This window comes from Phaethon lepturus, unplaced genomic scaffold (assembly GCF_000687285.1).
Source record: "Phaethon lepturus isolate BGI_N335 unplaced genomic scaffold, ASM68728v1 scaffold27166, whole genome shotgun sequence".
Lineage (NCBI taxonomy): Eukaryota > Metazoa > Chordata > Aves > Phaethontiformes > Phaethontidae > Phaethon > Phaethon lepturus.
The window spans coordinates 2233-29810 of NW_010547310.1; the positions used below are offsets into that span (position 1 = coordinate 2233).

The 27578-nt window shown below is 43.5% G+C and overlaps 2 protein-coding genes across 2 annotated transcripts in view; one reads left to right on the plus strand and one right to left on the minus strand.

Annotated features, from left to right (window-relative positions):
• The window catches only part of PHF13 (PHD finger protein 13), a gene marked incomplete at its 5' end in the record, with an annotated part of 2918 nt that extends 2019 nt beyond the window's left edge, over positions 1-899 (plus strand). Inside the window, one exon of the mRNA XM_010289608.1 lies at positions 232-899. Within this exon, the coding sequence (XP_010287910.1) occupies positions 232-458 (227 nt within the window). The remainder of the gene's footprint in view (positions 1-231) is intronic.
• Positions 900-6725: 5826 nt separating this feature from the next.
• On the minus strand, positions 6726-24240 carry DNAJC11 (DnaJ (Hsp40) homolog, subfamily C, member 11). Its single transcript, XM_010289607.1, has 15 exons — positions 24114-24240; positions 21861-21934; positions 20581-20682; positions 15230-15358; positions 14398-14520; positions 13009-13082; positions 11832-12021; positions 11359-11444; positions 10793-10909; positions 9646-9801; positions 9271-9340; positions 9090-9147; positions 8270-8412; positions 7685-7814; positions 6726-7024 (listed from the first exon to the last, which is right to left on the minus strand). Exons 1-15 carry the CDS (start codon positions 24199-24201, stop codon positions 6999-7001), a joined length of 1566 nt encoding a protein of 521 aa, XP_010287909.1. The 5' UTR covers positions 24202-24240; the 3' UTR covers positions 6726-6998.
• Positions 24241-27578: the final 3338 nt, after the last annotated feature.

The window sequence follows — 27578 nt, forward strand, 5'->3', positions numbered from 1 at the left end:
TGCAACTTTATAGAAGCAGCTGGTTCTCCTCTCCTGGATTATGGCCTCTCTTGTACTGCTGAGAGTCTCTTCCTGTGCAAGAGAGACTAGTTTCTCTTAGGACCTGAAAAATCATCAAAATGCTTGTCTTTGAAACCCAGGTAGTTAATTTAGTGCAGAAGGAGAGTAAATTCCTGGTGCAGGTGAGAGGTGTTGGCAGTTAAAAACATAGCTTGCCGTTTCTCTTTGCAGATGACGACTCGTGGGACCTAGTCACTTGCTTCTGCATGAAGCCTTTTGCTGGGCGGCCAATGATCGAGTGTAATGAGTGCCACACCTGGATCCACCTCTCCTGCGCCAAAATCCGCAAGTCGAACGTCCCAGAGGTCTACATATGCCAGAAGTGCCGGGACTCCAAGTTTGACATTCGCCGTTCGAACCGCTCCCGGACGGGCTCGCGCAGGCGCTTTCTGGACTAGGGGAGGGAGGCGCGTGCTGCTGCGCTGCTTGGGCAGGTGGGCGAGCTTATGGATGCCGGCTGGGAGGCCGGGGAGAGCTCCCCCGAACTGCTGCTGCTCAGGCTGAAGGGCTGCCCGGCCAGCCTGCACCAACAGGGACGAGGAATCGCCAAGTTGTGGGCAGCCAGGGCTGGAAGAGGCTGACTGGTCAAAACTGCTGCTAGAGACCTGTTAGCTCAAGGGACAGACTCAGCTCTCTGGGTTCGGTGGGGTTTTGTCTGGTTACAGCTATGAATTGGGTGATGTCTGGAGAATGTAGAATACCTTTGCCACGTATGTTTTCTCATCCCATCGGGAACTGCAAACCTTCTGTGCTAGAAAACTTCTCCTCCTCCAAAGAGGGAGGAGGAGGAGGAGGGAATCTGTGTGAAGAGTCTGAAAAGTAAATGGCCATGTGTTTTAATTTTAGTGTGATATTATACCTGCCCATTTGTCCGTATATATCAATCTTAGATATTCTAAGGCTCCGTAGGAGAGAGCGTCAATGCATACTGACCTCTGCACAATCTGCCTCCTCTTCAGTGGGCCCGGGCAGCAGAGGAGTTCTGTAATTTGGCGTTGAAGTGAAAATGGGACTTCTTCCTGCGCCGAGGGACCGGCGCGTTTCAAGGAAGAGAGCAGCCTTTTTTCTGGACAGGCAGCGCTGGGGATTAACGACATCGGATTTCTTCCTAGAAGGCCTCTTCTTACGGTGATTTTTCGTGACTTTGTTTTGCATGATCGGCTCAAATGTGTGTAGGGGGGGATACCGTTTGCTCCATTTCCCGGCCCTTTGTTAAACTCTAAGGTGCTGTTTTAAGAGGACGATGACTTTCCCTTTTCTCAGCCCAGAATTCAAACGTGGACTGTAAAAGGGGCCGTAGTAAACTTAGAACCTGGCAGGTCTGGTTTGGGATTTGGTCATTTCCATCTGAGTACTACAGCTGAGTTAACTTTTGTTTTCACTGTTTGTTTTTTGAGACTGGATTTGTGATCAAAAAAAGAAATCTTTAACCTGTTGGTTGCAAATTATACAGATAAAAGCAAATCAGGCTATGCAGCTAGCAAGATGAAGTGCAATGAAGATCCATTCGGCTTGGGGGAGGACAGGAGAGCGCCGAGGCCCCCATCGATGCTGCGGTCCCTCCACAGGACTTCCTGGGGCCTCAGCCCCAGGGAAATCCATTCAGAAACGTGACAGGGAGTCGAGGCTCATGCGCAAGGCCACTGAGATGGCGGCGTTGTTCCTCGATGACCAAACAGAGCGAGCTGTATGTCTCACACAAATTTGGCTTATGTTTCGAGGTATTTCTCTGAAGTTATGCCTGATGAATAACGTGTGCTTTGTCTGATGAGACCGTGAGGCAAGGGGAGCCACTGGCTGGCACCGCGGCTGAAGCGAGACTAGCCGTACTGGTAAGAATGTGTCCACAATAGTCCTGCAGATGCACCACGTTAGACCACCGCCGCCTTGGAGTACTGGCTCATCAGGACATGCATCCTGGTGTCTTTCCAGTACACAGAGCCAGGTACCCTCCTTCAGACGTCTGACACGGGGCTGCCAACACCTCAGGCAGACAGTCCAGCACTGCAGTGCCTGGGGGCTCTGCTGCGTGGGACACGAGGGGTATGAAAGTCTGCTGGCCTGGGTCAGCATGACAGAGCTGCACGATGTGCAATGGTTCTTCAGTCCTGCTTCTTTATAAAAATCCCGTCCCACCAAGCTGCAACAACTAACTTTGGGTTCTGAAAACCAGCTCCAGCTTCTGCAAAATCTTAAGACCATGACCATGGTATGCTGCCTTCCAGAAGCTATGTGGAACCACTGAGGAGTTTGCCAAAGACTTGCCCCTGATGGCTGCCTGACTGTTCTTTGCAGCCAGAAAAATAACCAAAGTTCTCAAATGCTGCCATTTCACTCTGCAAACAGAAAGGCTTTGGAAGATCCTGGTTGCAAGCTCTGTAGGGCCTGGACCTGCTCTGAAAATTGATATCTCAGTTTACAGCATGTCTGCAATTCAACTGGACCTCTGTGGAATGCGTTCCTGAAGCTTTTATGGGAGAAATGGCGAACTGCCTCGATTTTTCACAGAGGTTTGATACTAATCAATGAGACTGACTCTTGTTCTGTTACCTTTTCAGATTTATCCCAATAGATGGTGTCTGACAAGTCCAGCACGTTACAGTATCAGCAGAGAGGAAAAAAAAAAAGTAACATCTCCATTCTTTTAGTTCATCACTTTCGGCCATGTATAATTATAGTTTAATTCAGAACTTTATTTTTTCATTAAAACTGTTTTAATGAACCTGGTTTTTTTCTTAAATGTGAAATAAGTGAACAATGAGTTTATTTTATTCTGAACTCAGGAGTCTGCTGTTATGGTTTACTGGTGTGTAAAGCAGTTGTGCCAGGTGGCAGCAAGACTTGACACTTCAAGTGCTCTTCCCCCAAAAAGACACAAAATCAGGTATGAGTAGGAAGTGCTGCAAACATATCTTTCACGTGCTGACAGGTATTCTTGCCTCTTTGAAGCAGTTGCTCCTTGCCCAGCCTCTGCTGTGAGTAAGGTAACTTGTGGAGCCCCATCGCTGGTGCAGGGGCAAGCGTGGGGTGGAGTGATGGCAGGCAGGCGATGCCTCGAAAGGCAGCTGGGATGCTGCGCTGGGCTCGCTGATGGGGACCTGCTGAAAGGCGTGAAGGCTGGTGCGAGCAGGCTTGGGTTACGATGCCTATGGCGTCGGCAGCGTGTGGTCTGGGCAGGGGAGGCGAGTGCCTGAAGGCAGGCTGGGTGTGGAGCAGGGCAAATCGTGCCAGGTGAGACTGCTGGCCATGGTGACCCCATGGCTGTCCCACTTGCCCAAGAGCCAGGTCCCTGCAAGAGTGGGCACTGCAGCCTCAGAAACAGACCTTGGGTTGTGCTGCATCTGCCTTGCAAAACACTAGCCTGCTCAGCCAAGCCCAAACCAAACCCCCCTTAAAGCATCGGCAGCTGTGCTGAAGGAGAGCTCCTTCCTTCCCACCCCTGCCCCACTGCAGGGCAGCACTGAGGACTCCAAACCACCAAAGGGGTGCTGGTGCCTTGGTGCCACCCCTCATCTCCTGTACGGGCCATGACCCTGAAGGCACTGCCACCCACCCAGCGGCATTCAAAGCAGCAGCCTTAACACCCTGGCAAACTTAAAGGATGGTGTGACTCTTTAGGAATGGCATGGGATCATATTAGAAGCTAAGCTCTGGTTGCTTACAGCTTCTATTTTCTATTTGTCATTTTGTATTATATAGAGTCATAAACAAGTCCCAGAGGAGTTGTAGCTGTAAAATGGCAGCTTCTCATAGAGAAGAAAGGGTGGTGTTGAAAGCAGTGGTTTCTCAAGTGGGGCTATTCTTACAGTCTCTTTAAAACTTTGCACTGACAGAAAATCAAGAAGAGAGGTGTTGCTGGGCTGGAGTTAAGTATTCAGCAGCAGAGAGCAACCCAGTACCTGGCTCCAAGGGAGGAGGTGGACAGGACGGGCAGCAGACTCCACCGTGTGGACACAATTCGGCAAAGCTTGACAGTTACAGTCACTGCAGGGAAGCAAAAACGGAGCTCAGGCTTTAACTGCTGCAGAGAAGAACCTGCTGCAGCAGCCTCATGGGTGGGGAAGGGCAGTCACAGTACTTGAGAGGAGGGCAAAAGCAAGAGTCTGCATCCTTGGTGGGCTGATCTGGCAGTAAAAAACAAGCTATATACTTTTTAGACTGTTTAGCCAGGGAAGGGGACAAGGTCTGTGTCAGTATTCATTGTGAGGGATTTTACTTTAACGAGTCACAAATTCCAATGTTCAAAGTACAAAGTTAAGGTTTATCTGTCCCTTGCACAAACTTCTTTGCAAGCAGACAGAAGGATAATTCCAAGGTGCTGGAGGAAGACAGCATGGAGGGGGAAAGCAGGAGAGCAGAGTCAGTTCTCTGATGAGAACACAGCTGTGACTAAGAGGAAAGCACCTGCTTGACTCTGAGCCCTGGCTTGGAGGTATGAACACACTGTTCGAGTTCCACAGAAGGTGGTCGAGATGGTTCTTACAGCAGATCTGGTGCCTGGAGCTCTGGCTCCTTGTAGCCTTTTGCGGGCTGAGCCATGCTGGGGCATGGTTGTCAGACGAGAGCATGTACAGGAAGACAAGGGAAGACTCTAAAAAGTAAATCCTAAACCCGTATCATCTCCACCTCAAGAATTTACAGTTTAAAGGCTCTGTCTGAAAAGACTAGTGTGTATTCCTGAATCCTCAGTAAGGTATTTTAAGCATTTTTGGGGTCAATTAGAGATGGATGTGTCACCTCATGTTTCTATGGCATTTTAAAAGTTTGCACCCAAAGATGCTACTCTGTTCCAGGTTTTAACCGCTGGAGTAGGAACAATGTGCTCGGCCTGTCAGAAATGGTGTTTTTCAAGTGTAGAAATGCCATGGGACATCCTGAAGTACTGCAGCAGTTTATAGAATCACATCTCTATTTCTCTACATTCTAATGTAGACTCTGCAAGAAAACACTTTATTGACAGCAGAAACTCTATCTTGGGAATTTGTCAGAAATGAGAACAGTTTTATTGTGCAAACTTTTTTCATGAGAACACTCCTCAGTGTCATTGTTCTGCTAGACACAGGGCTATGCTAAGATTCTTCTTAGCATAGTTAGCAGTAAAAGTGTTGTCACTATTTTGCACTTGCTTATGCGAAACTTAATTCTTATTACTCCTCCTGGGAGTATTTTGCATATCCTAGTCACTACAGGACTGCCTCTCATTCTTGACCATACACTTCATGCAGTGACAAGACATGAAAAAGGAATTTCTGGTGGAGATGTCTGCCCAGTTCAATTAGTTACACGTGCAAATGATCAACAGAGGTCAATAAGCAGGATGTGACAGAGGGTGCAGCTACATTTACAAAACTTGCAACCCTTGCTTTTCAGGCATTTATTTTCAAGAGCGTCCTACAGCTGCAAAGGGAATGTGGGCTACTTTTCAGCTGAACATAATTTATTGCATATTTTACATTTAATTTCAGATCAACAGAACACTGGTTGTAAGTGAAAGAATCCTGCACCAGGAGCTGGTCACAACTGAAGAGTTTTGGTTTGCTTTTAATAAAAACAAGTGAACACTCCTTCGTCGTATGAACTTAGTTTTTAGAGGGGGGGAACATCTCTTTCAGACTGGCTCAAATAAGTGCTTTTGGAAATCTAATTCTCCTGTTACCATGACTCGAGCAGAGAGAACCACAGTTGCACAGAAAAAGGGGCCAGGACTGTGTCAGGAAATGATTTATGGTAGTAGTTGTCAAGAGCAACAACGCACTGCCAAGATACGGGGTTTTTTTCCCCCCCGTCTCTCACATGTAGGCAATGAAAGCTGTTCTAGGACTCACAAAGAGCAAAACTGTGACTGCGGAACAGCCACAATTACTGCTTTTTTGTATGAAAAAGCCTTGGTAGTGTTGACATACACAGTGTGTAGTAGATACTACTAGGCTGCTATTTCCATCTGCTGTGTCACTAGACCAGGACTACCCTTTTTGCTGGTAAATCACTGGCATGGCTTCTATGCAAGATTAATCGAATGTCATAACTGATGCTTTGTAGGAAGGGCAGATGAATTTTACGTTTTCAGCTCTATCCATTTGGCATCTCTCCTTACTTTGGTCTGCTTTACTTGTATAAACTACGTTCCTCTTTTTCCTAGAAATAAATTAGATGGGAAGTTGCAGCATCAGAATCAAATGAAATTAATTGCTGTCCTTCTCACCCACTTGCTTTCCTCTTTTCTTGAAAACCTTGATAGTACATGGCTCTAGGTGGCAGAAGAATTAATAAGACTATTACACCCCCTGTTCTTGTTTGGAATAGCAGTGTTTGAAATGAGCAGCTGGATGGATTCATGCTGAAGAAGTCCACGTTAGTACAAAAGGCAAAGAACTTCATTCTGAACATACTTGTTCTTCACAAGCACATTTCAAATACAGATCTGAGATGAAAAACAACCTCTGTTCTCTTTCCAACAAAAGGAATTTCCAAGAGGTGGCCGGAGAACTTAACTTCCCCTCAGTAGCAGAAAAAGGTATGTTACCTACCCCAGGAAGTACGTGGAGAAGTGAGAGCAACAGGTCTTCTTCCCTGCTCAGTGCAAGGAGATATACGCGAGACCACACAAACAGACTGTGGCCAAATCGCAGCAGGAAAGACTTGGCTGCACAACGAGTGGTGCTCGGTGCCCGCTCGCACAACCTCAGCAGAAAGCACTGCACATTCAGAGTCACGTTGCTTTATTGGTTACTGAGCCACAATTCAGAGAAGTATTGCCTTGGAGCCACCTGTAGAAGCAGGTTCTCCCATTTTGTCTCCTAACATAACTGGTAGGACACCACCTGCTATACGGATAGTAAAAATAAAAATGTCTCTGTTCAAACTTGTAGCGTTCGGGGGAAGGTTTTGTAGTTTCCGTTGACTCAAGTACCGTAACGGACACGCACACTCTCACCAGATTAGCCATCTGCATCAATTCTGTGAGCTGTCGGATGAGAACAATAAATGGGTACGCGCCACTTCTGTTGGACAAGACACATCCTAGCTTGAACTTACCACCGTACCAGGGACAGAGAGGAACATTTCTGGCTGCTAATTAAACACGATTCATATACACCTCCAGCGTACTTACAGAAGCTTTGTAACTTGGATAGGCTTCTCAAATTGAGCCAGAGAGCTGGTCTAGAGTAAAGTTGCCCTTTAGGCAACTCCCCAGACCTATGGGGTACCAGTAAAACTAGTAGAAAACTAGCAGATATCGGTTTCACAAAATTAATCTGGCAGGGGAAATGTTTTGGCAGATAGATAAACGGGGATGAGGAAGAACTCTGGCTCAGGCCTCCAACTTGCCTTCATACATTTAGTTCAGTCCTCAAAGGGCACTGTAATGTTGTGAATCGCCCAGCAGGTACACCAGCAACTGTAGGAGGCCTCTGCTTCTAATTCCAGTTAGATATATAAGGTTAGATGGTATAAACAGCTGCAGTAGTGCTGCTGAGCTCTTCTAGGTCATACTCCAGAGGCATATCGTGGTCAGTTCATTTCAGTAACCTCAGTTCTGAACTCCAGAACCCCAGTTCTGTGCACTTTGCCACACAGAGCTGAAGCAATCCTTTACTGGTTCCTGAAGGAAGAAGCTACTTACATTGCTTTGGTATCCTAAGGGCCTCATTGTCAGCTGACATCACTTGGTGCAGAACTCCTCGGAACTGATAAAGCACTTTCAAACTCTTCTCCTCACCCACGCAGGGGTCATAGAAACCCGGCAGCCCAGCCTTGAACCAGAGAAGACACACTGAGCGTCAGGGAATGGACTTTCACAGCTCTTTGGCTGACCAAAACAACTTATTAGTGCCAGAATGAGGTGTCGTTAAAAAAAAGGAGTTTTGTTGTCTATGAGATGAGACAAGAAGCTAAGGAATCACCTCCACAGTGGCAAGTTCTAAATGCAGAAAAGAGTGAATCAGGGGGTTGAGAGTCTGTAACACACACTGTCTCACGCTGCAAATACGGAGACACTGTTTCTTTGGCACTGGAAATGCCCAGAGAAACAGAAGTTCCCAGAGGTTCATAACACTTGGTATATAAATGGCTTCTGTAAATTTATCTAGGCTCACTAGCTTCAAGCACGCTGAGGAAATCCCCCGTCAGGATAGCATATGGTTCAATCGAAACTCTGAGCCACACATTCGAGCCCTTGAGTCTGGGCTTTGACAGAACAGCTACATACCTTGGATGCCTCTGTAAGGATGAGTTTAGAGTCTTTCACCAAGCACTGCAGGGGCACAGTCACATCTATTACTTTCACCTTCTCATTCTTTCTGCTGTTGTCATTAACAAACTTCCCATACCAGGCGTTCACTACAATCAAACCTGCATTTCACATGAAATCACAGATGTGATGAAAGGCTTCCCACTGACAGCTAGGTAGACACTGATGAAAAGACCATCCCGGCATTTTCTCTTGCTTTCAATGATATTTAAATTCTCCTTGCCTGGACCCATGCTTCTCAAGACAGAAGAACATTTCTGCTTGGGTGTTTGTTAGCAATCTTCAGCACTAGACCAGAATGACATGACTTCAATGCCACGCTGATGTGACAGTCCAAGTGGATGTCAGTTCAGTTTGGAACATTCTCTTGGAAATTGCTAGCAAACATCAGAAATCAGACTTCTGTTATGATCCAGGAGCAGACTGTGTCAGCTAGAGATCAGTGAAACCTAAGCTTCAGACTATAACTTTTGCACACATTTAGACAGACACCTCCCTTTTGTGGAGAGGTGAATCCAGACTGCTGTCTTCAGCCTGTTGCTCTATCTCGCAGTATGTCCCAAGATAATATCCAGTGGATCTCTACTAAGCTCAGGCACCATAAGCCAAATCATGATGGCACTTTCCCACTACCAGTGCAAGAAGCTGGCTGTGCTTCATTAGGAGTGGAAATGAAGAAACGATACCTGGCATTTCTCCCCCTCAAGCACCCAACCTTTGCATTGTTCCTTTCTCTCTCCAAATTTATGGAACAAGTAAACAGTGTTGTAATCTTTACCCATTCTGGCTTCCTCTGCTTCAATAATCCTCCGGACAGACTCTTGCATTAACCGGACCTGGCAAAACACAAGGGGCAGAGCAAAAATCAAGCAGTATCAGACACTGTGTCCAAAAGAGAAAAGCCCAGAGTGAAAACAGCTTCCTTTAACTAAGGGGACTTAGTTATGAGAAAGACTTACCGCAGCTTCAGCCTCCTGCTTCTTCTGAAGGATGTCGCTGGCTGTACTCTCCCTTTGCTTCTCCAGCTCTCTGGCATAAGGAAGTCAACATCACATCAGGTCTACACAGTGGATGGGATTCAGCCACCAAGTGGCACATGTCTGCTTACCCACTCTAGTTAAAACTGACCCACAGGCTCACATGAATGACCTCCGTTTTAAGGTTCTTCCTCACCTTTCCAGCTATTTTTGTAGGCTTCCAGAACTTGGTAGTATTGATGACTTAGTGAGCCACAGTGCCTCAGCTGGATACTCCAACCTTTGCACCAGGCTCCCAGAAGCACCTGAGTGGGACCTTCCCAGCTCTGAATTTAAAACACGTTCTTGCAAGCTTACCTCTCCTTCTGTGCCCTGAGGTAGGGTTTGATGATTAGCCTATGCATGGCAAAGTAGATAACTAGAGGTCCCACGGTGGCATAGAACACAGCACTGGGAAGCAGCTGATCTGTTAGGTGGACAGGGAAGAAGTAGGTCTGGCTAGCCCTATTCAACCTAGAACAAAAAAGAAGAGACAGACAGGTAAGAGGAAATGCAGAGTTTAATGCGCTTGATTAAGTACACTTAGCAGCAGTGTATGCTGCTGAACAACTGTTGAACCAAAGGAGAGATGAATGATAAGCTCAAAAAGGTAAAAATCCGATAAACTGAAACAAGACAACAGTAAGACAAGACAGCTGACATGACCCATAGCCAGACTTTTATGTAGCAGACATCTCTTGTGATAGTACCTGACCATTCTAAAGTGTTTTTATTAATCTGGAGAATTTTTTTGGTCATTAATTTCACGAGGTAAAGGGACCAACATCACTATCAAAAGAAAAGAAAATGCTTATAGAAAAGGTCTGTGTTCACAACACTGGCATGCGCCTTCAAGGAAGGCATACATTAATATTCTTCTACCACTTATGATAATATTCATTTTCTTGGGATTGAGTTCTCCACCGCCGTATACCTGTTTCAGCATCCTGGCACGCCCTCTGCTGTCACTAATTAAAAGTGCACTACAGTATATAAACCCTTAAAAAATTCTGCCCCTTTGTGAACTGCATCTTATTAACAGTATAATCACCTATATTAGTTAACAGTAATCCCCTAATTCAAGTATCTACTTGTGTGCAGTGTCATAAAAACGGAATGCAATTAAATCCATTTCTACTAATAATATTTTCAGAAATCTTCCATCCACTTACCATAATGCTCCAAAACTTACTTTAAGCTGTATTTTCGGAATATTCTGATGCACACACACACACACACTAGTCCTGAAAGAGGTGGCTCAGGCTCAGAGTAATACCAGCAGAAGGCACATATTGCTTCTGATGGGCACCTCTTGTATTAGAGAGGTGAGGGCAGCTGCAACCTTTCATAATGATATATCAATATAATTGCCCTGAGACTGGGACCTTCCCACCTGAATACTGGAAATAGAATAATGCGGGTTAGGGTCAGCCTCTGCAATCTACAGTTGTAATCTTGAACTGACTTGATTTTCAAAGACACTCCTTGGGGAACACCAACACTGACGGTGGCTCCTAAAACGCTGTGTCTGGAAATCTTCCTCTCTGCTCCATACTCCACTATGGTCCCAAAGAAACCCGCCCTAGAATGACAGAACCAAAAACTGGTAAGACAGGGAAGATTCTTGAATTTCTCTTTACTGAATCCTGTAATTGCCCACCAAGTAAAACATGGAAATACATCTGTGTGCAGCACATGTTGGCTACAGAAGATTTGCTATGTGTCTACAAGGTAAGATGAGCCTTTTCAGCTTGTAAAGTAGTAAACAGACTACAAGAACTTCTGTCTTTCTTATTGATGATGATACACAGATATCACACACAAGTATTCTAAGTTCCATTTATCTGAGGAGGCTTAGCTCTGTGTGCCTCTAAGATGTTCACTTCAGCATTTACCAGATTTAATTAATGAAAAGCAGATTCCCAAAGGCCACAGAAGCATTTGATTTGTGTGGACCCTGGAGGCCTACAACAGCAGGAGAGGACAATCCTTCAGGCGACGAGCAATGTGAATTTCCTCTTGCATACTTACTTGACAGAACCCTTCACTCGTGTCTGATCCTCGTCCTGAAACTTATGCTGATAACTGACCATCATGAAAGAATGTGGGATTCCCAGCTGAAATACAAGAGGCACAAATGTATGAAAACCTAGCCTCGGCCACCACTGAACATACCCCCAAATTTCCTTTATCCTTTAAGCGGCACAGAAAACATAGCAATGCTTGCCACCTACTTGTCACAGCCTGCAATCTCTGCAGTCTGTGTTGTGCATCCCGATCCTAATCTGAGCTGATCCACATTAGATACGACAATGTGGGGTGCAAAGTGTTGTGCTCTGCCAAATGCAGCTGGTTACCTATGTTACGTGTTTGTATTAGACAGTACCAACTGCTCCGTTATCCTCTAGTCCCATGCCAAAATACTGCTGGGACGGAAAAGCTGAGGCACTTCTTTCCCATGGGGTGGTATCACTGTCCCCAGTGTACAGCAACAGGACTCTCACCTGCAACGCCACGGTGAAATGGCTGGTTTTTGTATCCCGGACAATACTAGTGTTCATGGCTGACTGGATGCCCCACCGCCACTGTAAGTACCCCATTGTGTTCTTGTCGAGGTTGCGGGCTAGGACCGTGGTGAGGCCCGGGCGGATCCCACGGGACGAAAACTGCAGGGCACAGTTTGTAGTGATGAAACTAGGAGAAATAAGGAAAGCCTCATCAGTGACAAAACACAGGCTCCCAGATGGCCTCAAATTCCTTCCTGCCCAGGAGCCTTGCTGAATACGCAGAGACTATCCTGCAAAGAGCATGACGCCCAAGGGTTTCGGGGAAAAACTAATTTAGACCACACTGACCACTGCACCTCCCAGAAGAGCAGGCTCACGCCCTGGTTTATTGGTCTGTGCCACAACGCAGCAGGCTTCCTTTCAGCCTTTACCCTTCTGGCCCACGGCAGACAAAGTGCTGGTCTTCTGCAGAGGCAGCACACTTGGCTGCTACAAGATAGCAGCCCTGCTATTTAATAATCCTCAAGCATCAGCTCCAGAAATGAGTATTAAAGGACTCTACGTGGAATAAGATCCCTGTATAAGCTGAAGAATGGCATATTTACTAAAATAGAAAATACAAAAAGAAGGTAGTCTACACTGGCACCTATGATGCTCTAACACATGTCTTCAATCATAACCCTTACCTTGTACTCTCCTTTGCAACTTGAGACCTCTACTCATTTGTAAATAGACATCACCCTGGTGGCAAATTTGGCATTATCACCCTAAAATATGACATATCATCTCCTCTTTTGCTGTCAGAAACTCTGTTTCACACATGTAAGCCCCAGAAGAGCTCCTCATTTTTTGTTCGGCTCCCAGAGCTAACTTCTATTGCTCTGATTGTGAGATCACACCTCAAGTATCATGAATTCATGACAAGACCAAATACAAATCTAAGGATGTGGAACACAGACTCTCCTTAAACTGGAAGTATGAAAATGGAGGACACCAACACACAAAAAGAATATAAGCATTTTGATCAGTACTAAAGCACGACCTGAAATCTAAAGAAGAAATACCTTATTTTGTAGGATAGAAAACAAATCCAGAATTAACATGGAAGAGTATTCAAGCCGTTTAGTTCCTTATTGTGGAATATTAACCATTAGACCATTTTTCTAATATTTACCATCTTGGTGTAAGGTTACGGAATATCTTCAAACCGAAGAGAGGTCCCTGAAGGTCTCCTGCTCCAAACTCCAACTGTTTAAATGCACAATGCCAAATCATTAGAAGAAAACATCTTTTACAACAGTGAGAAAGTACTTCACAAGCGTCATTTAAGTCATGGACATTTTATACATCTGAGTAACTTTCACCACATATTTCAGCATCCTCTGTTTTCTGCTAGCTTTGCATTCTGAAGAAGAGGTCTCTCACTGAGTAGGGTCCTCATGAGTAAAACAAAGCCAGTCTCAGAGTGCTGTGGGCTATTACTACTAGCACTTGCTCTGGTTGCTCCAGTGAAAATGGAGAAAACTCCTCCTCTCCATCACAGGCCCACAACAGCAAACAAGGCTTGGCTGCTGCCTTCTGAGGGTAAGAGTCCTTCTCAGGACAGTCTCACAGTAATGTTGTCAGCAGTTCTGCTGCTGCACCGTCTCAGCATCTGCAAAACATGCCTGCTGCTTCATCCACTAGTCTGGGTGACTTCCAGGGCTGCTATTCAATGTTTATTTGGTGCTGTTCAGTCTCATTAACAGAAGGAGTTCTTAGACGTGATGCTTTTCAGGACAAAACCGGCAAAATCAGTTCCTACTACATCTGCACCTCCCAATTAAGTTTATTACATGTTTTTTTTAAAACCTTTTTAGTCAGCTGGCTCATGACAATATCCACAGGCTCCCTTATTACCAATATTGCAAAATCCTGATGTAAATCAAATGCCTTCAGGCTATGAATTCTCAAACAAGAGGACAACTCCCATTTCTCACAAGATAAGGAACCAGGTTAGCAGTAGCTAGTGTGTGAAAAGGAAGGCACAGAAAGCAGCCACCTGCCAGCCATAGCCACAATGCCACCAGCATCGCAAACAAAGCCACTGGTCTAGCGAGGCACAGCTTGCAAGTGGTAACATGGGACCTGCCAGCTACTTAGATCATACCTGCCTGGGAGTCAAACTGTTTTCCCCCATGACTTCTTCCCTTGTGAGCAGAGCAGCTTTTGAAGCAAAGGCAAACTATCATGCGCATGCTCACAGCCTCTGGAAGGCCCCTGGGAGCCTTCAGACAGTGGCATTAGAAAGGCCCTGGAGACAACCGGTAGCAATTCTGTCAGCGTAAGTGAAGTCCAAAATGCACAGCCAAATGGAAAGGGGAAACAATTAAGAAGAAACAAGGTTTGGCCTTCCCTTTTTCTCAAATTCCTTTGAGAATTCCTTTTTCTATATTCTACAGAATGTAGAAAATGAGAGATGAAACAGAGCTGAAGTTCCCTAAAGAAAATAAACACTAGATAACTAATCCAAGCAGCCTGAAATAGACCGGATATAAAAATGCGTAACAGCTATTACTCTTACCTCTCCCCATCCCTTGGCAGAAGTCACTCGTCTCAGAGCAAGATTAATCGATCCACCTCCGTTCCCATTCTGGGTGGAAAGGTTACCAGACAGTATTGCTGTGTCCGTGGCAGTCAGTGGTGCCTGAAAAATGAATGTATTGTTACCAATTACTCTGATCCCGATTCACACGTTTAATGCATGTTCTGCAAGGACATAATCACGATGGCAGAAACTGTAAGTGCAGAGAGACAGGTAACACTCCATTTGACTCCTTGCCATCCACTAAGCCCAGGTGTTTGAACCAGACATGGCTGCACTTGCTCTAAATTTTGTAGTCAAAGATCAAGTATAGCAAAAAGTGAGGCAATTCTTACAGTACCAGTCATTTGTGACTCCTTTAATGTACCACCTTGAAGTATTGACCCTGAGCTGCAAACCCTTCTAATCTCACCAGCAGACTAAATTTTTTCAACTCTCTGGAACAGAGGAAACACTTCCCCCTTCTTTTCCTTACCCACATCCCCAAAACTGGGAGCCGTTTGTTTTCACAAATACGCCATGTTCAGTGAGAACTAGATACCTATTTTCAATCACAATTGAGCCTCCCTGCTAGCAGGAAGGCAGGATCGCTGTAGCCTACAAACCAGCCACACAAATGCGTGCTGTACAGTCAACGCGCAGCCCTGCTGGAACTGAGCTTCCTCTTCCCACCCACGCTGGTAATTGCGGCCTTCCATAAATCAAGATGAGAAACCTCCTGAGCTGCGTTTCATTTTCTGTTGCTTTGCTCTGTAGTGCCTCATTAGATCAGGCCCGGCTCCACACCAGTAGCAGTGTCTGCCCTCCTTACCTCAATGGACTGGGATATGTGCATTTTGTTTATCTCGATCTGGGGAAAGCTGCTCCCAGGCACATCTTCGTATTCTTCGTCGTAACGATCAAAGAGGTCAGTGGCATCTATTCCAACACTAATTGTTCCCTAAGGAATGACAAGGGAAACAAATACTTGGCATTAACAAACATCCAACATATATAGGCTAAATGGCTAAACCATCCTTGTATATGATGGAATTTTTTTTGCAGATTTTTCTTGTTCTGCAGCTACCTTTTCCACTCTAAAATGCATTTCTTACACATTCAAGGCAAACAAAAATGAATTATTATAATATCCTAAACCAGCAATATAAATCATAAAATAAACTGGATAAAAGACATAGTTTTTCAGCAGGATTGTAATACTAGTAGGTAATTTTTCTATTGTGACACATTACAGAAGTAGGTAGAACACTTTTACACAGCAGGTTTCTTCTTCCAGTACAACTGACTCTGCTCTGTCAGTATTTTGAAGTTGAAATAATGTATTTTAGAAATTTATTTTCTCCAATGGAACTTGGCCAGAAATCCTCTAAATGCTTTCTTCTTATGAGCTATCTGAAACAACTTACTTTTGAGCTGCATCATTCACTTGCAATTTACCTTATTAATCAAAACTTTTGTTTTCTTTTTCCTAGTTTATACCTTGTAATCAGAAGAAAAGCCTGGCAAAGATAGACTTTTAGCGAGCGGTAAATATTTCCTTTCTCAGACCACAGAAAAGCTTGTTCCTACAAAAAACTAGGCCACAGCTAAATAGTCTGGCTACCTGCTGCTGTGCTCACTCAGACTAACTGCAAGAGTGGGTTTATTTGAAAAGGGCATGATTAGATCTTTGTCTGGGTCATATAACTTCAAGAGGCTTTCGAAACCTTCCCTATAGACCCATTAAACAGCATTCCAGCTCACAGAAAATGTACCAGTTGCAATAAAAAAAACCCTCTGTGTGTTCACAAACATGGAATGAACTCTGAGAAAGTTGTATAAAGAAACTCAATAGCTGGGTAGGTACAAAAACCACTCACACAGAGTCCAAGTATTTATGGAAGAAATTCTCATTTCAATCCGAGTGAGCATTTTTCCTTGCTCACTCCATTCTAATCAAACCCTGAACCATAAACATAGGAAGAATTTGACAGGACTCAATTTCTCTCTGCTTTGGCTCCCAATTATTTATTTGCTGTGGAGATTCCTGACCTCTTCTCAATGTTTATTTTCTGATTTCTTATGCAGCAAAGACTGGATAAGTATTTTAACACAGGAAGGTCCGATTATTTCCAAGAGAACTCTGCAACAGGGGCTGTGCCCCAACTGCTTACAGATTACTCTTGGCAGGCTGGCAAATTTCAAAGCAATTATGCTCATCACTCTGTCTGCGGCAGCACCAAGGACGAGCTCCTGCCCCTTATGCAGAAAGCTACTTTTCAGGAACCATCCGCAAAGTCACCTTCAAGGGATCCGCTCTCCAGATGCTACAGCTTCTTCAGTTTCAGTCCTCTCCCACATTGTGCTGTTCCTTGAAACGAGGCCAGAATAAGAGTGAAGCAAGGCAAAACTGCCAACTGCCTAGGAAGCAGCGCAGCCCTGTGCTGCTCTCCAGCCCTCTGGAAAGACGTGGAGCAGAACCGCCAAAGAGAAACAGAAAGTGCCAACTCCACCCAATGGAATTCCAGCAGATGCACTCCAGAGCGGCCGATCAAACGTGTCTAAATACAGGTGAGCATTTATTTTCACAAAAGAGAGAATTATTCCCATTTTTCCCTGATGCTCTTCAATTCAAGGACGTGTAAAACGTAAGATCTTTCATAACAGAGGCAGGATGGAAAGAAAGGTTTTCCACACAGACCGCCACATTCAGCGCGGAACCTTTGCCAGATTGCAACTTTAAATTCCAAGTTAAACATTTTTAAACAAGAGATATCATGCTGAGTAGTAAGCAGGCTGAATCTGAATGGCAAAAAAGCAGATAATTGCATATTTTCAACTCGGACAGGAGTATCAGCAGCAGTAAAGCTTTCTTAAGAATCTGCACTAGAAAAAACCCCCAAACACTGGAAAACATCTTACTGTACTATGTTTAATCGTACTGCAATGCTTCTACTCTTTGTAAGGATGCACCAAGGTCCACACACATTCCTGAAATTCAATGCACCTCCTTTCTTTCAATCATACACAAAATCTTACGATTTCCTTTTTCACACCTATGAATTTTAAAAGAAATATCTCTCCCAATGAAAAAAGGAAAACTCCTGAACCTATCCATGAAAATCCACACAAGAGCCACTCAGAGGAAAGGAGTGTCTCCGTTCCCTCCCCGGCTCCTCAGCAGATCTTTTATTTAGCTGCCTTTCGCTGCAGTGAGCAGTGGGCTCTGAGCAGACATTTCACCTCCCGCCAAGCAAGTGAAGTCACCCTCAGAGGTCTATAGATCCTGGCAAGGAAACTGGCCAAGGCGCAAGCACAGGAAAAGCAGCAGATGGTACAGTTAAAAATATTCCCAGAGAACGACAGCACCCCCTATGCCACCGGATAACAGAGAGGGGACCGCTGCTGCTTGCAACTCCCCATCAGCCACCTGCTCAGACCATTGGAAATGAAAAAGCCCTCCCTGAAGAAAGAGCAGCAGGGAAAAAGCTGAAAAGCTCTGCGCAGAAGTCAGCGGTGCACGCATGCAACATGGCGCAAAGTGCACCAAGTCAGCAGGGCAGGAAGCTGTGGAATGGCACTGCAGAACAATCAGAGTTGTTGTCTGGTATTATCTTTAAAAAATCACCTTTATTCGCCACCCTGCAAATATGAAACAGACTATACTGATGGAATTAAGAAGTGTACCAGAGAAGAATCCCCTCCCTCCTCGCCTTTCTTCTTAGGGATTTACCTTCTGGAGAGTGACATATGGAAGCTGTGCAAGACTAAGCCTTGAGGGACCTGCATTTCTTAGATGTTGACCTTCCGCAGCAGGAAAATAATGGGATTTAATTTCTCCTAACAGGAAGCGGTTCTTCTCAAATCAAGTAATGAACTTTTGAACCCTTCTGCACGTCTTTGAAAGCAAAAACAAAGCTCTAAAAGCAAATAATAGACTCAATTCAAAACCTGCCAAATTGCCTACATCTGGTTATTGCTCAACATTTCTGGTTAAAATGCTTTATTTTGCTGGAACCGTTTTATAGAACTGACAAAATGTTGGCGATTTTAAAATAACTTGTGTTCGTGTATGAAACGATCACAGCTGCGCTACCTAATTCCACAGGAACACTGCCTGGAGAGACGTTTCTATAGGCTGCCAATCAGCAATTGTGGTAAACACCCAGATGGCTAATTTTATCACAGGACACAGAGGCTGAGGCTTACAATGCAGCTCCACTTTTTACTGCTCACAGCCACGGCGAGGCGCCCAGATAAAATGTCAAATTCCTAAAGTCACAGAGAAGCATGAGGTGGAGATAACCATGCCCCTCTCTGAGTATACCCTTCTGACCCCAGTCACCCTCATTTCCAGCAGAGACAGTTCGACTTGCCTGTTTTGTGGCAGCCAGAAATCCCTTCCTGCCTGGAATAATGTTGTCAGCAGATATTCACATAACACCTTATGCTTATTTACCCTTCTAGTACAAACAAGTTCTTAGTATCTGTGCACTGTCCACAACAACTTGGTGATCTGTGTCAGTCCATTTGCTTTGCTAAGACCAGCGCAGATCCAGAGTTTGTGCCATGGTGAATATCTCAAAATGTTACAGGTCTTCTCAGATGGACATTTTTCCAATATAGTCCTAAACATTACTATTTAACTTCTGCCTGCTCAGAAAACGCTGTCATTTTAAACTGCTGGCCATGAAAACTGCAGCAACCTTCAAAAACAACAGTAATAGTAGTTAATGAGCTGGCAGTTTGTTTCTCGGGTTATGCAAGTTACGCTGCAACACTTCAGAAGTCCATGCATGAACACAATGGCACAGGAGACCTCCTCTTTCAGAGCCACCAAGAGAAGACAGCCACCTGTGCTTTAGTGCTTCAGGATGCAGAACCTGTGTTAACTGCATGCCTCCAGTGATTGCTCTGCGGACACACAGTTTTCCACCAAGAATAGAAGCATTTATAAATAAAACAAAAATTGATGTCTCATTACAATTTACTTTTTCAAGATGGAGAAAGTTTGTCTACATAAATATCTGCACGGTTACCTTGGGGTAGACAGAGGAAAACTAAGGCTCTCCACCATGGACCATTCCTATACTGCATAGAAGAAACAGATTTCCAATGCATTTCAAAACATAACTAATAAATGGTTTCTGATAATTTAAGCAAAAAACCCCCAGAAAAATACAGATGCAGGTAAACTAAAGTGTGAAAAAATTTGGTGAGTGTAGATGCAGCTCTTGTATAATGTCATCCACCGCATGAGAACCAAGATTTTTGTGATTCAACAAGCTTTGAAACCTCACTCAGTGACAGTGCTGACAAAACCTGGGTTTGCCTAGCATACTTATCAAGTCAAGAGCCAGCAAGGCCATTAGCATTCTAAACTATCACAGTATTCCAGTCGCAGCAGGTGACAGAGGAAGCAGAGGTTGAGCGTCATTTCCACCTCTCCCTGCCATCCCAATGCTACCACAACAACATCATCCTCCACATGGTATTCTTGATTGTGTCTGAACAGCCAAGATTCAGTTGCATGGTGGGTCATTTAGTGTCAGTTTACTGCTGCTCAAACAGATTAAGAGATGGGAACAGAATACTCGACGATTGTCATCCTAAGAGCGTGATCAAGCTTTCCTAGAACAGGCACTAACTGTGAAACTGGCAGGACCCCAATCCTGTTCAGGTTGATTTTGCTCACTGTGTGGCAACTGGAAGAGTTCTGCTACCCAGCTAGTTTGGTAGCTGCCTCATGTTTTTCATTGGTTTCAAAGCTGCGTTTGAATATCTCCCCGCATTGTTGTGACACTACGGCAGCCTTGAAGGGAAACCAGTTTCCCTGTCAGGAAACTGCAGGGAGTTTGATTTTATTTGGAACACTTGGAAAGAAATCATAAACATTTCAGTGTCAGGTCCGTTTTCTTGAAATTGCTGAGAGGTATTTTGCTCCTACATGTTTCAATGAAAAAAAGAAAAAGAACTTTCAACACAGGATTACTGTCCAAAGAATTAGCTGTTTTACCTACATTGTGCAGACAAACTGCATATTCAAAAAAGGAAAAGTAACTCACTAAGTGTAGACACCTAACGGGCTATTTACTATAGCTCCTCATCTAGGCTCATCACACCTTGCATATTCGTAATAATTTACAGATTTACTCTTGAGACTGAGATGAAGCCTTTGCTTACCTTTGGATTAGTTCGCTGCTGCAGTCTTCTCTCTTCCCTCTCTCTCTGCAAACGCTCAAATTCTTCCCTGATTTCAGCTGGAGTTCTCTTCCTTTCCACAACCTGCTCAAAAAGAAATTAAAAACAAAAGATTACCAGAAAAAACATGTTCAGGGTATTGCACTGCTGATGGGATGGAGGTCCACTGACCAGGTATGCTCTAATATGCTGCCCCTGCTGCTGCTGCAAGCCACTCTGCATGAATTTCAATACTCAGAGATTGGAAGCAAACACCTGGGGGCCAGATCAAATGGCAGGCATGAGAGAAAACCCCATGCTTTGAGAGACGGAAAAATGGTCTTGTTATTTCTATTACCTTGACAAAAACAGGGCAATAGCTCCCAAACCACAAGTACAAGATACTGCAGTGCAGCAGTTACCAACAGCTATACATGAATTTCTCTACTAGGTGTAGACACAAAAATGAAATCAACTGAGTTTCCGGCCTGAGGCAAACTGATTAAGCAAGAGTCTTGTGATTTTAGGCTACGCTGATTCACATCTCTTTATTGTACATGGCTCAGGGAATGAGGGTTTTAAACAGGTACGGCTCTAGGTATGTATAGAAAGAATACTGGATTTGGCTTTTCAAAATACGATCAAGTCTGCCACAAGCAGCTCAGAAATGCCTGTTACACACTGCCACTGCTCCACATTTCTCGCTACTAACTCCAGACTTGGCCTTGGTACTGACCTGACCCAATACAACATGATTCTGCAGCAAGCAGCGTAGTGCAACCAACTAAGACTGGCAGAGGCTAGCAAAGGGACTTAACAACAGGAAAGCCAGGAATGGGCAAGTCCTCTTTCAAAGCCCAAAAAACCAAACCAACGATAAAAAAACCCAACAACCCAACCCCAAAAAGCACAGAAAGAAAAAGCAATTTCAAACTCAGAGGATAGCCGATTCTGAAAAAAAAGTTTCAGATTAAAAAGGTGAGACTAGATGGACAATAACGATGCATTTGTCTCAGACAAAGATGTTGCCTGTCACGGTAATATCCTATTAGGGAACTCTGAATGTCAGGTTTATTGTTCTCTTGTCAAGTGAAAAACCCAAGTATTCTTTGAAAATCCATCACAGTGTTTCAGCAGAGACAGAAATAACTAAACAAGGATACCTTCAAACAAACAGGCATTTATTACCATCAAGGTGTCAGTGCAGCTCGATATAACAAGAATGTCAGATAAAGGTGGGTTTAGCCAATTCCACTGGCCATCAGGTGCTAAATTTCTCTCACCTCCCATCCTTCCATTTCCAGTCCTCGCCTCCCATATATGTCATAGATGGCTCTGGTCTGTGGATCACTAAGCACTGCGAGTCAAAAATCAAAAGAGAGGAGAAAGCTCAGTTTTTGATCTTCTCCTTGAATTTCAGACCAACACATTAGTCGTATTTGGAATTCAAGCAGAGGTCCTGGAAACGTATTGTTCTACAGTCGCATCCAATTTTTACATTAACTCCTTTAATGCTTTCATGTGCTATATTAACAGGACACGCTGATCCCGCCCACCCCCAACAAATTCCTTCCACCCCTAGCCCCTTACTTCTAAAATTGAAAAGTGACAAGAACACAAGAAACATGCAGACTAACTGAATATGCAGCGGGGTTTTTTAATATTGCTTTCTTTGACTGAAGGGTGACATAAGCCCTTTACAATCATTTGGATTATTCAGCGAGAGCAGTCCCTAGAAACTTCCTGAGGAGGAATGACATCTACCTCTCTCTAGCTTTCAAAGCTCTTTGGTGCTTTGCTCCCTGTCTTCGATATCCTTACCATCCCTGACTGCTGATCCTTTCCCACCCAGTCCAAACATGTCGGACGTGCCAAGCACCAACAAAGCCATTTCCATGAGGCAGTTCATGCCTTTCCAAACACCAACTACAGGGTAATTGCAAAAATGCACGTAGAATTTGAATCTCCCAAAAAGTCACCCAGTGCAGTGGAAAAAAATAAAACACACCAGGAGACTGCAGAACAGCTACTTTGGAAAAAAGCCTGCACATAGAATTAAAAAGAATCTCTAAAATGTAAGGCATATTTAAATGCATAATCTCTCGTACCACACCCTTCCTTGAAAAACAAACATCAATTAAAAAAGCATCAATATTTCTCCCCCAGGGTTCCAAGACCAGCTTTATCATTATCGTGTATTTCTTTTGACTGTAGAGGCACTGATGAGCCTTCAGGGAGCCGGGTGTGCATATTAAGGCAAAAAGAGGCTCATACTAGTAATAGAGCTTTGATCTGAACTACTTGAAGATTTTTGAACTTGCTAAATTTTTTATAATTTCTGATAAAACACATATTTTGTTGTGTGATATTAAGAGATGGAAGAGGAGGGGGAGAAAATAGGGAGGAGGTGGGCTGGTTTATTTTCGAGATGTCAAAATTTTTGCTTATAAAATATTACACTCGGATTTGGTACTAAAAGAGCAACAAATTATAGATACATTGCAACACAGAGCTGAGCAAAGCCACAGAATTCAAAGGGAAAGCTGACTCTAATGTAAGACCTGCTCACCACACTAAAATGGAATTGTTAAAACATCCTGAGGTTTTATTCCCCTTGTCATCAATGTAAGACCTTCACTGTTCTCCCCAGCAAAAGCTTCCATGTGTTCTAATGTCTAACTAGGGACAACGTAAAAGACTTCACCCATGTTCAAGTCCAACTGGAAGAAACAAATGCTTATCATTCAGGAAACATGAGAGTAAAAAAAAAAAAATTCAGCTCATCTTTGAGGTTTAATAGAGGAATATTTACTCACCATTTCGCTTTAGTTTCTCTTTAGGCTACAGGACCTAGTTTGCTACACCACTTTTTTAAGGCAGAAGAGTCCTACCAGCTTCTAACCCATTCACATTCCAGGTGCCTCTTATCACACTTCCAAAATGCTGCAAGATAATTCTAATGAATCACTTCCTTGTGCCTCAGTTACACTATGCATTACCTATGGTGACACCAGGATTTACTTAAATGTCAGCTTAATTCAGAATATTTTTAAAGGGCTTGGCATCCTTTGATGAGAAAAACACCCCTCTAACTACTATGAATCTGTTGTCCTTATCTCAGTCTTAGAATATGTAAGAACTTGCTGAAAAACAATGGAGACCTCAAGCAGGTGAGAGAGAACAGAAATTCAGGATGCCTCAGTTCAAAAGTAAAATATGAAACTGTCTTTCAGCTTGAAGCTTTTCAGTCTTCAGTCTCTTACGGGAGAGTCTTTTCAGAAGTAAGGGGAGTGGTGAGAAGATTATTTACAACATGCAGGAAATAAGACAGAGACTGCACACCTTGTTCATTGCAGAATTTATACTGCATTGCTCCTCTGATTTACAGGACAGAAGCAGGAAACAAAGCATCGCTAAGTATCAGCAAATTTTATTACTACTTTGTAATAATATCTGTCTTCCTCAAAAACCATGAAGACACAGCCCTCCTAGAAAACTCTGAAAAGAGTTTCTGCAAACTTCAAACTTCCACTGACCTTCATAAGCTTGGTGAACAAGGTTAAATAGCCGCTCAGCTTGTGTTTTGAGCTCTGGGTCTCTGTGCTTGTCTGGATGGTACAGCATACACAGTCGGCGGTAGGCAGCTTTTAGCTCTTCCTGAGATGCCTGTGAAAAGCGGTAAAAATGTGTTGAAGTACAGCCAATGCCATTGAAAAAAGACTATTCTCAAGATCAGCCCTAAAAGAAAAGTCCATCACCTGCTACATTACACTACTTTTATTTACACAAAATCAGGAATGGACTTTCGTTCCATTACAAAAGTTAATGAAATGTTCAATCATGCACACCAGTATTTTCCACACTACTTATCGTGCAACAAGTGACAGCAACAGCTCATCAGTGTATAGCTAGGTATAAAAAGTTAAGTAGAAAAACCAAAACCCACCCAAGCAATGTGTTCATACATTGTTTTTATTAGGAAACTACTGTCTCCTCAATTCAATGCAGATGAGCAAGGAAAAACAGTCGCCTCAGGATAAAAGCACTTAAATCCAGAGATGTACATCAACTTCTACTTGTATTTCAATCTTAAACCATCAGGTAAATACTATACCTATCAGAAAGCACTGACCTTCCACAGCAGTAAAGGTAAGAGACGTAAACCTACAGTTTTACATTCAGCCCTTCACTGCTGTGCTGCCTAGCACCTCCCTTCCTATACAGCATGGGCTCTCCGTTGTGCTGTGAGAAAGGAAGGCGCATCGCATCATCACCCCTCAGAAACACACTCACCTGCAGAGGACGGACAACCAGAAGAACACCGTGTCACTAAATACATCAAGAAAAAAAAAAAAAAAGCTCTGTTCTTTACCACAACCACTCTGGAATTTCAGACCTGGCCTCCAGGAAATCTGCTGGAAACAGATTTCAGATGGAATGGAATGGAATGGAATGAAACCCCCACTCATTACCATCTCTGAAGAGACAGCAAATTTTATTATTTTTTAACTCTAGAGAGCCCTGGTAACTTCCCCTTTTTGACCTCATTCCTGCAACAGTCCTTGTATTGCGCAGCTGTCTATTCCTTGTAGGCTGGTCAGCATCTATTTAGAAGTGCATCTGCCAAAGTCAACCAGAACTTCCCCGGAAGGCCCAGGTAGCGCAGAGCTTCACAGAGCTACCAAACAGCTGGTTACAAAGCTGTCCAGGCAAGAATCAATTACCGGGGCGCAGGAAGCAGGACATCACTACTCTGCACCAGGAGAAATGCGCAGAGTAAAATAACCGAAACAACGTGATGGGTACTTGCTGGCTTCCTTCAAGCAAGCATCACCCCTTTTATTATAGCCAGGGGTTGCAACGGACAGGAACACAATGCCAGCAAGCGAGAAAGGCGTATGCAGAAAATTACTTTTGACAATAGTATTTAAAGACACAAATTCCACTTACTCTTAAAGCTCTTCAGTGACTGAAGCTTCCAAGCTTTCACTGTGGAAATAAAGGCCCTAAAAGTTTGTTTCTTAAAGTAACATCTTTTTTCCAACTTGTAGTAAGGAGAGTCTGGGTTTTCATCAAAGAAATGCATTCATTTGCATACCAGCTAGAAATCGGTTCAATTTTGAGGACAGCTTAATATAAAAGTTTTCTCTGCACATTTGTACTATTTCCTGTTAACGTTTCTAAATGATATAGCAAAAGGGGACATGCCAAATTTGCTGGCCACAAGACAGTAAAGGTAGCTACAGATTAGCTCTTTTCTTTTTACTACCTTGTGCTTACTCGGACATTGAATTTAAACTCGACTGAGAAGGCAGGGGAACATATAGGTCTAAAATGGCATTTTTTAATCAAATTAATGATAAATGGTTTAATGTGCTATTGATTATGTAATAGAAATGAGCAATATCATTTTTCATAAATGCCATGTTCAATAAAACGTTAGATTGGGCCTTTCATCATCATTGAATAGCTCGAGTCATTGGTTCAATATTTCATGAGTAATAGCCTCTTAGAAACCGCTAAAGAAATACTGACATAATTTCAAATTGCAATGAAATACATAAATCAGTAATAATCATATGTATGTTACATTTTTATTGCCAAAATTCCAGGCAAAATTAAAAGGCATCCCATCTCCCTGTTTGGTGTTTAAACGGCTTCATTTAACATCTCAAACATGCTGCCACATTTTTAGTAGACTGAAATCTGTAAGAGATTAAACATCTATATACATACACACACGAAAACTGCTGCTCGATAGGCTTATTCTCCTCATCAGGGCTGCAAAGTTCAGTGGTTAACTATTATTTTAAGCTCAGCTGCCGCATCACATGAAGTTGGCTCAGCACACAGAAATGTGAGTTCGCTGCATTCCACTGCTACGCAGGATAGTACTACTGAATTTAATTAGGTAATTAACAAAGCGACTACTGTCTCAAGTGGAATTACTCCCTCAAAGACCATTTTTACTTCGTTTCCAGCTCCCTTATGTACCAAACCTGAATTTTCTGGTCTCTAGTGAAGAGCTGAGAGCCTAGCTAAGTTAACTATCAAGCCTTTGTTGTTAGTCTCCCAAGAGTCGCAACCCTTGTGTGGTTCCTACCTCTTCCTTTTAACCTCTACATCTACACACTGCTGATATTTGGGAGGGTGAATTCCAAAAGCTGTGGAGTGATCTAAAAGCACGGCCCACCGGCTTTTAACAAGACTTGGGCTTGAGTTGCACAGAAATTTTTCTGAAAAGAACACACTTTACTACATGGCATTAGAGCAGTGTCATATATTTTTCTTTCAGTAATGCAGAATATTTCCACAAATGAGACACACGACACTGCCACCAAGGCCATAAGTACTGACATTAACTCCAAAGATAATTTTTTCAAAGTTATCAGACTGAATTGCTTCTAAGTCTTGAACTCCTATTATAAGCAGGTAGTAGTAGAGCAGTACAAGCCTTCTTCAGCTTGATTGGTTAATATCTAGGCCGACATGCTTGAGTAGTAAAGTCTGTTTTTAAATATATATATAGAAAGAATATATACAGTGTGTATATATATCACTATTGCGTTTGGTGACCCAAACTACAGCACAGCTTATAGGTTTGGATCTTTGGCAATTTGTCTAATTCTTACTATTAAAAAAAAGTTACATCTCATTAAGTCCCAAACTGTTCTAGTGTAACAAAACGGCAACAGTTAATACCGACCTATTGTTAATAATGACACTGAGGCCTACTGATCCTCCTTTTTTTTGATGAAAGAGGTGTTTTGCCAAAACCATGGGTGTTTCCGATTTGGAAACATTTGGAAAGTGTGGGCCATACAGCACTGATTAAAATAAGAACAAGCCTACAGCCAAAGAGGTAAGTATATTTTATATATATATACGTATATTTGTAGAGATAAGTCTAAGACCAAGCTGCCACATGCCCCGAGGAAAACCAAATCGGAAGAATTCTCAACAGAAGTCGACAGCCTCACCCTTCGCTCTCACGTCCCGCC